Raw genomic sequence first — 13,083 nt, 5'->3', positions numbered from 1 at the left:
AATTATATGCTGCTAACACGAAATGGAAAGAAGTGAGGTACATACTGTGGGAGGAACTGGATCTTGAAAAGCAAGACTCATCTCATGACAGTAGAGGTACAGCAGCAGTCTTTCACACTTCTGTGTCAAGAAAAACAGCCAAGCAGTTACAAAATCCTGCATGATTTGGTCTAAAACACCACATTACAGAAAATCCAGAACAGTTGCTCAGTACCCCTCTAGCCCCTAAGCAGAAAAGTGAGCAGGAAAGCTGTATTTGGAAGCAAGATTAACTGTCATAACTAGTGGCCTGCAATATTCTCTCTCTGAAACAGGTATTATCAATTCTCATATGTATCCTATCAAAGCTCATACAGCTCCTAACCAGTGTTATTTAGCATTTGCTGAGCCAAACAGATATTTCAGGGAATAAAACCCCATGCATGGCTCTTAGTGCTTTACAAATATTCAGAGATATCAGTGATATTCTTCCTGATATGGATATAACTGCTCTGTAACTGCAAAGTCTACAGTACTTTGCTGGCAGCAGGAAGCAGCATCTTTTCTTTGTGTATCTAAATATATTAAACTAAATCTTGAGCCTTGGAAGTGATTGTAAAAGTAGCTTTGTTGGATTTTATGCATGCTGATCCTTTATCAGAATATTTACAGGACTTACAACTTACAATTTTGTAACTTAGATTTAAAGTAAAATACAAACAGAGCCAGCTCTTTTCCTTTTAGATAGTGGCACATGTAAATAATGGTTCTACACCTAGACTAAGACCCCAAATAAAATACTAATTTCAGACTATTTACACAGTTGCCAACTTAAACCAAGTAAAACACTGCTGAAAGTTTCCAATACAGCTAAGAAATGCTTTGTAAGTTTAGAAATTTTCCTACTTCTTTGTAATTGTTTTAGTATTATTTAAAAAGGCAAGAAACCCTCCCAAATCCCAAGAATCCATAGGATTCCAATTCAAGTATCTGCTCAAAGGCACAGGTTTTTCCTTTTAATTCTGAGGTTTAAGGAAAAACCCAAAAAGCTGGAGAGCCACCACTTGCTTGTAGCTTTTTCTCTAGAACACTCAAAGCTACAAAAGGACACATTTATTCCCAGAGATTCGAGTCAGTCTCTGCAGGCAGTATGGAATCTCTGTGTATCTTTCACAATGAAGAACCACCTTAACTTTTCAGAATGGTTTTGACAAAGTCATTTAAAGAGCAAAACCATTACTTGATAATGTCAATCTATGCCAAATTAGGAAAGCATAAAGAAAAACATTCTTCATGCAAGGCCACTGTGCACGAGAGCTTTGTCAGAAATAGCACTGGGTAATTCCTAGAACACAGTTAAGAGCACCAGATCACCAGCACTTCTAAAGGCATCAGCATGTGTTGTTCAGCACATTTACATGAAGGCTGCTCTGATCTCAGTGCTTATTTTTAAAAGTTAATTCTCCTTTTTTATCATCACAGTACATTTCAGGTTGGAATGGACCTCAAGAGATCACTGGGTCCAACTCCCTGCCAAAGCAGGATCACTGAGGGTAGTCTGCACAGGAATGCATCTAGACAGGTTTTGAGTGTGTCTAGAGAAGGAGATTCCACAACCTCTCTGGGCAGCCTGTTCCAGTGCTCCATCACTGGAAAGATGGGCAGAGTCCAATGGGATGGCTTTCAACAAGTCCAAGTGCCGAGTGCTGCACTTTGGCTATGGCAATCCCATGAAGAGCTATAGGCTGGGGTCGGAGTGGCTGGAGAGCTCCCAGACAGAGAGGGACCTGGGTGTGCTGATCGACAGCCACCTGAATATGAGCCAGCAGTGTGCTCAGGTGGCCAGGAGGGCCAATAGCATTCTGGCCTGCATTAGGAATAGTGTGGCCAGCAGGAGCAGGGAGGTCATAGTGCCCCTGTACTCTGCTCTGGTTAGGCCGCACCTTGAGTACTGTGTCCAGTTCTGGGCTCCTCAGTTTAAGAAGGACATTGAGACACTTGAGCGTGTCCAGAGAAGGGCAACAAGGCTGGTGAGAGGCCTTGAACACAAGCCCTATGAGGAGAGGCTGAGGGAGCTGGGATTGTTTAGCCTGGAGAAGAGGAGGCTCAGGGGTGACCTTATTGCCCTCTACAACTACCTGAAGGGTGGTTGTAGCCAGGAGGGAGTTGGCCTCTTCTCCCAGGCAACCAGCACCAGAACAAGGGGACACAGTCTCAAGCTGCGCCAGGGGAGGTTCAGACTCGAGGTGAGGAGGAAGTTCTTCACCGAGCGAGTCATTCGGCATTGGAATGGGTTGCCCAGGGAGGTGGTTGAGTCATCGACCCTGGAGACGTTCAAGGGGAGATTGGACGTGGCACTTGGTGCCATGGTCTAGTCATGGGGTCTGCGGTGTCAGGTTGGACTCGATGATCCTCGAGGTCCTTTCCAACCTAAGTGATACTGTGATACTGTGATACTGTGATCACCCTCCCTGTAAAGAAGTTTCTCCTCATGTTGAGATGAAATCTTTTATGTTCAAGCTTGAACCTGTTTTTTATTGTCTTATTATTGCACACCACTAAAAAGAGATTGGTTCCCTCCACTTGACATCCACCCCTGAGGTATTTATACACATTGGTGAGATCCCCTCTCAGTTTTCTCAAGACTAAACAGCCCCAGGTCTCTCAGTCTCTCTTCATAGGGGAGGTACTCACATCCCCTAATCATCTTCATGGCTCTCTGTTGGATTCTCTCAATCAGATCCCTGTCTCTCTTGAACTGGGAAGCCCGAAACAGTATTGCAGGTGTGGCCTCACCAGGGCAGAGTAGAAGGAGAGAAGAACCTCCCTAGACCGGCTGGACACACTTTTCTTGATACATCCATCATTACATTTTAAGTGATGCATTTCAGAATACAAGCAGCAGCAGCAGCAAAACAGTACTCATCCTTACCCTACGGTCTATTGGTGCCAAACCCACATTGTCTTCAAGTTTTCTTTTTTCAGAGCCATGAGCAGGTTTATCACAGTCATATTCAACTTCTGGCTTGGACAAATCCCGACAGAATGTACAAATCCACTCTCCACTAAAGACAACAGACAGACACATTGATCTCAGTGATGTTCCACAACTGTGCAAAAGTCTTTGACATATTTGTGGCTAAGTTCCTCATTTGCAGGGTGTTTGTTTCTGCATCATGCTGTTGGTTTTTAAACACTATAAAAGGTAGGGACTGCTGGCAAAAAAAGCTTTACTAGAACGTTCTTTCCTTTTTAACGGCACTGGTGTCATTAATGGTGTAACAGAAAAATGGTTTTTCATAGTAGACAAATGCTGCTTACCTCTGTTAGTGCAATAACCTTCACTTGAGCTCATAGGAGTCAAGAAAAGCACTATCAAGGGTTCTGTTTCTTAAAAGCACAGATAAGTTGATGCAATTGTATAGGCCAACCAGAAGGAAAAGTGCTAGTGCTATATGGCAAGAACTATATATTCTCTCTACAAGCTTGACCTACAACATATTGCTACTATATCTTGATTTTCCTAGACCAGATTTTTGGAAAGGCTGAAATTCTCCACTCCCCAAAACTTTCAGATGTTCACAATATTATCTGCTACTTTAGGAAAAGCCTACAGACTTAGAAGGACAGTTTGTTGTTTGGTTTGGGATTGTTGTTTGGTTCTGTTTTGCAGAACAAAATTAAAGCTGCAAGCTTTGTTCAGTGAGGTTTGAGAAACCTATGAAAGTATATGTTTTTAATACAGATTTCCAACAAAAGGAAGAAACTTACATGCTTCCAGTTAGCCACAAGAGGGCTGAATTGTACTTCTTACATAGCAGATAGAATTCAACAATAAACAGTTAGGAGATCTAATTTACTCAAAGGTACTTATTCAGAGACGTGCTGTAAGGTCTTTGTAAATGGGAAATAGTTTCTGAGCATCTCTTAGTTAATTTTGCTAGTGAGGCAGAAGCTTTCCTAGTTTTAAAATGTAAGTAAAAAATACTACAGGCTTTTATTCACATTGATCCAAAGATTTCCATCAACTGCTAGTTGCAGCATATAGCAGTGAATAATCAGCATTCTCCTTCAGAGAGACCTTCTACTGTCTTAACTTGATAGTTATTTATATGACACTGTCACCTCTGTGTCTGGACTAGCATGAAAGGAAAAAAAATAGATTCAGGCCATGATCTTATGATACAGAACATATGAAAGATGAAGAAATTATGCATTTAAATATCCAGGAAGAGCATGGTGAACTGGAGTGAAGGAAAAAAGATGTAGCCATCCTGTGACTACAAGGAGAAACTTTTCTATCCACCAGAGGCAAGAGCTTAAAAAGCAGTCACAAAAGAAGTAGCCTGACCCTGCTGATGAAACAATAAAGAAACTATTTTGTGTGTTTGAAGGAACTCATGATACGAGACCAAAGTTTGTTGAGCAGACTGTTACAGCTGCAAAAACTCCACACTCCACAAAGATAAGAACTAAGCCCCAGTACATCTGAATCTAGGAGGAAAATGCAGCTAGTACAAATGCACTGTGTTCCAGGACTTCAAGAACCACAGTTAGAATCACAGCTAGAATTCTAACTGGTGGTTCTGAAGTCCTGGAACACAGTGCATCTGTATTAATATGTACATTTACAGATCTGAACACTTGCCAGGCCAGTTGGGTTTGGTTCCCATGCCCCAAGACATCATGATCTCAATTTCCACAGAATGCTCCTCAGAAAGAAATTCTGAAGACTTAACCTTGAAACTAACTTTAATAGAAACAAAGCTTTATTAAAAGCGGAGTTCATAGTATCATAGAGTTATCTAATTGCTTAAAGATATATTCTTTTTTTTCTTGTCAGAAGAGCACAAATGTTTTTTAAGTGCTCCCTGTAACTTCACTGGCTATTTCTCATGGCACAAATGACGTAACATACCATCATTTCATTTAAAACAAACAAATAACCCCCAACCAAACTGTGATTTGAAGTTTCTGTAGGTAAAATACATTTTGTGCCGTTTCAAATGACATTAAAAGAGTAGACATGCTTGCTGAAATTGGCTTGCTCAGAGTAGCAAAGAGATGATCTATGTACTAAACTAAGTTGCTACCCGAGTGTTTTACACCAGCACACTAGCTGATATTAACAAGAAAATCTAATATTTATAAAAGCAGTAAAGGATAAACATGTTATGACAGATGCTTTCATCTAATAAGCTTCTTGCATGGCATTTCCAAGTTGGAACACTGCAAAAATCCATTTATTTTAATCAAATAACACTAATTCCAGAAGGAAATGCCAGTAATGCTTACAAATGCAACATCATACTTAAGACTATATTGTGAAACTGGAGAAATTTACTTGTGGCTTTGTAACAGCCAATCAAGAAAGCAAACTGCTTGTTTCAACATCGAATGAGGCGTTACTAGAAGATGCTAGCACTACAGCAATGTGTTTAAGACTATATTAGCTTAGATATTTAAAGCTTTTTATAACCATTATTATAGAAATTTAATTTTTTTCCTGCCACCTTTAAAGCATTTAATGACAAACTGGCAATTCTGTGGCCCAGTTTCAAAAATAGATGGCCTAGATGTAAGTGATCTTGCTTAATTGCCAAATAAATGAAAAATTTCATTATTGTGGCTGCAGACCTGCAAAGTTAAGCTGCAGATTCACTGCAAATTTCTATTTTCACCAATCAATAAATCTTCTAGATTCAAAACTCTGGAGAAGATACTGCTTCCTTTGAGGCAGAAACGTCTCGTACTGGGTTTCACAGTACAAACCTTATGTCTTTTCAGGCAAGTTTAGATGGAATTGAAGGGCTCGTAATTACCTTGGAAAGTTCATCAACGTAGGGACATGACAAGAAAGATGGAATACTTTGGGACACTTCTCACAACAAAGGAGCTCCCCTCCATTTTGACATACTGCACACCAATCTTCATTGGGATCATCCTCTTTTCTGCCCTCCCCAATGTGGGAAGGACCTATCCATCCTGTCTTTCCACCAGGTGTCTTCTCCTGCAGTATCCCTGGTTGATCATCTGTGCTGTCTGGTGCATCTGTTCTTACGATGGTTTCATCAGAAGTGGAACTATGACTGCTATCTAACAACAATGAGGTAAGTATGCTTCCTGAAAAGGTGGGCTGTAAGGAGAAACAAAAGAAGACGGATTATGTTGTTCATGTGAACTTACACGGTCCTAGCAACAAGTAAACTGACCAGAATAACAAATGTGTGCCCAAGGGGCTGTGTAACTTGCAACACCCATGCAAAAGTTAGCATGCCATTATAACATCAGGCAACTAAACACATCAAATTAGCTATGAAAGGCTATTTAGTGCTCCACTAATAAAAACCTAACCTTTGATGCCCCAAAAGTCTTATTTATGATCATATTTATGGATGTTACTCCACTATGATTAGAAGTGCTTCCCTTTGTAAGAAAAGAAATTTTTTTTTGCATGTGATTTCCTACCTTCACAGGTTTTCAGTGACAAAAGCAGTCTGATCACATCAGTTAGTTAATTGAATTGGCAGTAGAGCTAGTTTAAGTTTGGATTTCACCTCCTTTAATTTAGTTTTTTTGCTTTCCCCTGAAAAACCCCCTGACAGAATATTAGAAACCTATTTTATTCTCCACACATGCAAAATGCCCTCTACCAAAGAGAAAGATGTTTATGACTGTTAATATTACATTCTGAGGCCGGGGTTCCTCCTCCGCTTCTTGCTTCACTACAACAATTGGGAAATCGAAGTTCTCAGTCGGGGTGCTTGTCTCCTGTTTAATTCTGATCGGCTCCAACATCACAACCGGGACTTTGTGCGTAGAATCGGCTCCTGGTGGCCTGCTAGATGAGCCAGAACTGCAAATGACAGAAAGAGTCAAGAAGAAGGGAAATTAAGAGCCAGAACTGCATACTGTTTGCATGCTAACACTTTGAGAGAGCTCAGGATGATAATCCACTCTGCTGCTTTGAATCCTGAGCACTGTGGTATTACTTTTCTAGAGTACAATATCCAAGATACATCCTTTCCTATATACTGAAAAGCCATTACAGTAAGGGAATATTTTAACAGTGCAATTCAGTAACTGGAGGATTGCTCATGGTCTGACTTCCCATTAGGGCAAGATTCATAAATTACCTCTGTTTCTGTTAAGCCATACAAAAAAAGAAAAGCTACTGATCATTACCCACTCTGAAGGAGATGCAGCTGTGTTTTGGGGAAGGCTAATGTTTCTCCAGAGCTGCACTGATAACTGTAAACCACACAGGCTAGTAAGACAGATAAAGCATACTTATGCTATCACTGAAGAGTTTCTTACAGCTGTACCAAAACTAGGCTCCTACTTGTAGGTCTAGATCTGCCTTTTTTCATGTGTTTAGTTGTAACAGGATGAGACTGGATAACCAAACTCAAAAACATCAAGTTTGTTGTTTGCATTTTGGTGATTTGGGAGTTCTTCATCACAATGAAGACTTCTGAATGTAACAAAATTAATTCCAGCAGCAGTACGTGGAATCACAGGGTTTTTCTGAATCAAGTAACAATGTCTTCAGACAAACCTTGACACAGTTCATAGGAGTCCTTTCACAGAATTTACCACGTAAATGGAATAGAGAAAAAGCTATTCTATTTTAAACAGCATCTGCATTTCCAGTTCCAGTAAGATGAATGTCATCTAATTTTTCTCTGCACAAAAAAATTAATCTTGTCAGATGCATGCTCTATTTATTGGAACACAATGGACCTGCACTTTACAAACAACACTGGGCAAATCTATTTTTTCATTAATATTTCGTCACTAAGAGATAAAAACATTTGTGTAGACTCTCAGTAGATATACAGTGCTCACCTAACTGTATTAAGGGCAGAAAATTCTTAACAACCCTCTTTGTAACATCAGTTCTTGAATTCTGAAGTAATTTGTAGTTTCATCAGGACTTCCAATATGCAACTTTTTCCTTTAGCTGATTTTTCTGATTTTAAAATCTAGTTCAGAATTGGCATTCTAATAACCTCAACCTAGCCATCATTTACACAGTTAATACATTTTTAGATGTGCTATTAATACATTTAGAAATGAAACTACTACTTTTTAGAATGCAGACAGTGCTGTAATAACCATCAAGCCTGGCCTGTTAACAGAGAAGGTGAGGCAAATTGGCTTCTATGTGCATTAATGAGGGTAGAAATTGAGACAGGTTCTGTATAGGTAGAAGTTAACATTTTCTTCTTTCCCACTCTTTCCTTACCTCTCTCTGCTCCCAACACTGGAGGCACTGGGTGATCGAATTGGAGGGTGTATGTTTGTCACACTGACTCCTCCTAGGATAGAAGAATCAGATTAGAACAACACACAGGCCCGTGCCAAGTCCAAGATGTGACTCAGAGAAGTACACAGGTTTGGGGGGAAATTTCTCCTGTAGTGTCATTTCTTTAACCCATATCTCATTTACTACAAATTCATGAAAAGATGAGATACATAGGGTAACAGAGGTAAGACAACTAAAAAGGGGTCTAGAAGGCTGACAGATCAATACCTTTGCCTGGCTGATCCCAGTTTTGACCTAATGGAATTTGTTTTGTCAAACTTTTAATAAAGTTCCTAGCAAATCTCTCAGAAAATCTGGTAGGAAAATTGAAGCCAGATGAGCTGGTGAGTAGGAAGAGGTCTCATAGCTTAATGAGAGAGAGGACTGGGGACCAGACAGTAAAAGACTCACAAAAAACATTTTCACTAAGCATTGGTCCTAAGAAACCAGAGTGGGATGCTTGTGCTGCCTGTGAATGCATTATCCACTTGTCCCAGCTAACCTGCCCAAGCACAGGAACACCACAGTGAGCACACAAACACTGCACAAGTGCTTACTGGGAATTCACATTCGCTTAGTCCCACAACAGACCAGACTATGAAATGGGAGTAAGGTGCAGCTGCTGTTTGCCATGAAGCATGGTGACGGGAAATCCCTGGGTCCTTCAAGTCCACATTTAGCTGCCCATAACAGTAACTTCTCTGGTGAATCTGTGTGAGTGCTGCACTACTCTTCCAGCAGAAAAGATTTTCTAATATCCAAATTGAACTTCCCAAGTCCTCATTTGTAGACACTGTCTCCTTTTACATCCTATCTTCCTTTCTCAAATAATTCTCTTATCATAGCTTCTGGGTTTTAATTTGGTGCAACCCTAAGAGTGCAATTTTTCTACAGATTTCTATATAGTTTGCTAAAATTTACTATGTTCTTCCCTCCAGGTTTTTAAGATACAGCCATGGTTTTTACTCACAACACTAAAATATTGTCTCAGCTTTACCTCCTACAAGGCTTTCTACAACTTTGCCTTCATTTTGTACTTCTCATCTTTGCTATAAAATACAAGTAACTAATTCTAATAGCAGTGTTAACACTGACACAGGATCTTTTACCATTACCCCACTTAAACAGAGAACTGCAGCACATTCGAGTTACCTGAGAGGCCTGGTGATGGTACAGATGAATTTGGTGACTGCACAGTTCTGTTTGAAGGGGGTTTTGGCTGATTCGGCTCTGCAATGCCATCCTTTCTTATAACATTATCCAGTGTGATGTTTCCTGAACAATCAATCTAGAAGAAGGAGAAGACAAAGGAAGCAATTAGTATTGGCAGCTGGGGGGGAAATACAAACATCAAAACTTCCCCCAAAACAGAAAGACAACCCATGCCTCTGTCACGTTGATATTTTTGAAGGTGAAGACCAAAATATATTTCACCAAATTTCAGTCACCCAAAGTTACTTTAAAACAGGAAATCTTGCTTTCTCAAAATGTCCAAAACTGCTTGAAAGGGATGTTTAGAAGCTTAAGAAAACATGAACCTACAGTGTTCCTTCTATCATTGGCTCCCAAGCAAGTTAGAGGATATGTGATGAAAAGAAGTATTAAAAGGAAAAGATAAAAGGAATATATCCAGGATACTAACAATTAACACCTACCTAAGATAGCTCTTTCAATGACTTAAAAGTACATTCTAGAAATGTTACAAGTTTACCAGAAATACCACCAGAAAACAGTGCTGTCTATAGTAACTGAAAGCTAAACTAACTTGGGTTTGTTAGTGTCATTATGGAGTGTGGAAAGACAATATGCAGAAATAAGCAAGTCCAATTACAACCTGCACTGCTATTTTTCTTAGTTGTCTTAATAGCTCTCTCCCAAACCAGCTTTGAATATTGTAATCAACATGTAGGCAATCCTACACTGTTTTTTTTCCTGAAACTCTCATTTTAACAAACAGAACAAGAATGTCAGTCTCAAAGGTTTCTATGTAACACAAACATTGAGACTTGCTTCAGAAGAGAATCCATAAAACACTGCTCTTATGTTACACTCACATCAGGAAGAGATGGTAGATTGTAGGAGCTACCCATCGGAGAACTTAAATCTATCACAGGGGGACCAGATGTCTTCCCATCACATCCTACAGCACTAGTGACTGTTGGGCTGGATGGAGTAGATGTGCTGCTTGCAGTTGAAAGGGCAGTTGAAGTTTGTCCACTACTAATTTGCCACTAAAAAGAAAAAATATAATCCATAATTCAGCTCTGTTTCTCACTCACCCCTACCCCCAACAGAACACATCTACTGCATATAAGGGTTCTAACTCAGCAGCTAAACAAGCAGCTTAGTTCAAGAAGTTGAATTCAAACATAACATCCCAATTTACTCCGAAGTTATCTCATTTCAAGAGTCAATCTTACAAGACAGGGGAAGATGACAAGTGGTTGAAAACCACAAATAGAAGAAATGTATGTGAATTCTTAAATTCAAAGCTATATCTCCATGTTAAGTATCTATTAATATTTCATGCTGCCCTGATAGTGTTGTGGAAGCTATGTAAGAGTTTTAGTGAAATGAAAGCATTACAGATAATAGGCTGAATGCACAACTGCTCCACTGCTTTATTAAATAAATAGCTTTAGTGCCACTTGGATGCCATCAAGAATTTGATGTGGTGCTTCCCTTTAACAACCTAAAGTGATTAAGAATTTGAAATGCTGACTGGATCTCCACCCACATATAGATTTTTAACACCATCATATGAAGTGCACAGTGAAGTCAGACTGTATTTCTTTCTCATTTAGGCATATCCAGTTTTCAATTACTTCAGTGGAATTTCAGGGCAACTTAAGACAAAATGTGACTCTGCTCAATTCTTTAGTCAGTCATTCTCTTTACTGGTTTCTAGTTTCAGAAAAACATTACCAGATAATGAAAATATTTGACAGGCTTGCAAAAAGGACAATTTTCTTTTCAGGGGCACAAAACAGAAGTGGATTAGATTTGTTACAACAACTTTTCTTAGATGTTGTACAATTTTCTTCAGTTCAGTTGGAATTAGTTCTCTGACATCACAAGCACTGCAAACATGAACCAGGTCACACATTAGACAAATTTGATTCTTCCCTGCTTACCTCTTGTAACATTATTTTCTCTTTTCTTCCTAAAAACTCATGTGTTAATATACTTTTTAATAAAGATTTGCCTTCCTGAACATCCACAAAACACATGATGCATTTGCTTCTGCCCCAGTTCAACCACTGATCAGCTGGGCACTGACCATTCTTACAACTGTGGTCTTTCTATTTTCTCATCTGTACACATTCAGATTTGGCATGCTCTGGAGAATGGTGACAGTTACAGCTTTTAAGTCAAGCTTGTACCTAGTTCCTAGTGAAGTCACTAACATCAAACTAAATAGTGGGATTTTCCATTCTTCTACTCACTGACTGTACTGTGCAGCCCATGTCCATGTTAAGTTTTGCCTAAGTGGCCAGAAGTCACAGTAGTAGCAAACGAAAGAATGAACCCCCACATAGCACACTCAGTGGCTCACGTCCACAATGCTTCAGCTGCTTACAACTGCCAAAGTGAAAGAAACCTGACAATTATCTCTCTATTGAGAAAACTGTGGGTATCTTGTCATAGAGAAATGTGCAGTCTCCATTCTAGAAACATAAAAGAAAGATGATATAAAGCATCCTTGCTGCTTTATTTCTACATGAGAAATGAACAGTGAAAGAAACTTTACCTGTTTTATAGCTTGCTGTGCCAAGAGTGCCATTTGCAACGGGTTGGGCTTTATTGCTTGCCTTGGTAGGTTCTGATTTTGGGGAAATCTCAACTGTTGTGGAGGAAGAGCTGAACCATTGGTCTTGGGGCTATGATTCTGAAAATGAATCAGGCGTGGAGGTGCCTGCATGAAAACAAACAAACAAAGCATTCTGCTTATTACCTGAGGCCACTTTTTCAAAGTGTCCCTTCTCAACTTCTGAAACTCTTCACAAATTAGATAATTTATCTGACTGATTACACATTACATAATATATGGGCTTGAGTTATTCTGATATAATAAACACAGATACATTACAAGAGCCAGTGAGAGTATTTCCAACTTTGAAAGTTATATGGAAGAACCACTATTCCATGGGGGGAAAAAAACACCTTGGGGGTGGGGAGGAATGATCAAACCACAAAATATGTAGCTCAGTACTATATACAGTTGGAAACTATATGATTAGTTTTGTAATGAATAAAAATGGGCTGAATGCTACCATACATTTTGTCAGCCAAATTTAAAGCACTCATTCAGTAAAGAAAATGTTCCCTAACACACTTAGGAAACTGTGTGTTAAAGATTAAGCTATCTCCAGTATGTATCTAGCCTTTACTGTTTCCCTTAGAGCCATGAAAAAAGAGTCTTCTCTGTAGCTAGTCACAACTCACCTGATGAGAAGCTGGAGGCTGCTGCATGGCTCCTGGAATTCTTGGATTTGGTAAACCCACTGGACCTGCTCTGCGCTGAGCTTGCTGTCTCTGAGCCATGACCTGTTGCTGCATGTGCTGGAGGCGAAGTTGTGCTAAGCTGATCTGTGTTGGAAACTTAGACAACTGGTTTGAAGGTAAGCTGCCTGTTGGCTGCAAGTTTGTTTCCATCACAGGGCTCTTGGGTATATGTGGTGGGGTTTCTTTATCTTCAATTACCAAAGAACCTAGTTTAAACCAAATTAATAGAAGAGCAAAGGAGGAAAGTTTCAGTGGGAAAGAGTATCTTGACCCAATCATCTGTTAAAAAG

The 13,083-nt window shown here is 39.6% G+C and overlaps 1 protein-coding gene across 1 annotated transcript in view; it reads right to left on the bottom strand.

Moving 5' to 3' along the window:
• Positions 1-13,083, bottom strand: part of TRIM24 (tripartite motif containing 24) — a 64,442-nt gene that overhangs the window by 3,881 nt on the left and 47,478 nt on the right. The window contains 9 exon segments of the mRNA XM_068142215.1: positions 46-120; positions 2,912-3,044; positions 5,802-6,115; positions 6,667-6,835; positions 8,228-8,300; positions 9,440-9,575; positions 10,342-10,518; positions 12,039-12,203; positions 12,734-12,999. Of these exon segments, the coding sequence (XP_067998316.1) occupies positions 46-120; positions 2,912-3,044; positions 5,802-6,115; positions 6,667-6,835; positions 8,228-8,300; positions 9,440-9,575; positions 10,342-10,518; positions 12,039-12,203; positions 12,734-12,999 (1,508 nt within the window).

The sequence above is a fragment of the Melanerpes formicivorus genome, unplaced genomic scaffold (assembly GCF_026170545.1).
Source record: "Melanerpes formicivorus ecotype bairdi unplaced genomic scaffold, bMelFor1.0.p_v2 SCAF_8, whole genome shotgun sequence".
In the NCBI taxonomy this organism is placed as follows: Eukaryota; Metazoa; Chordata; class Aves; order Piciformes; family Picidae; genus Melanerpes; species Melanerpes formicivorus.
This window is presented reverse-complemented; position numbering and strand designations above follow the sequence as displayed.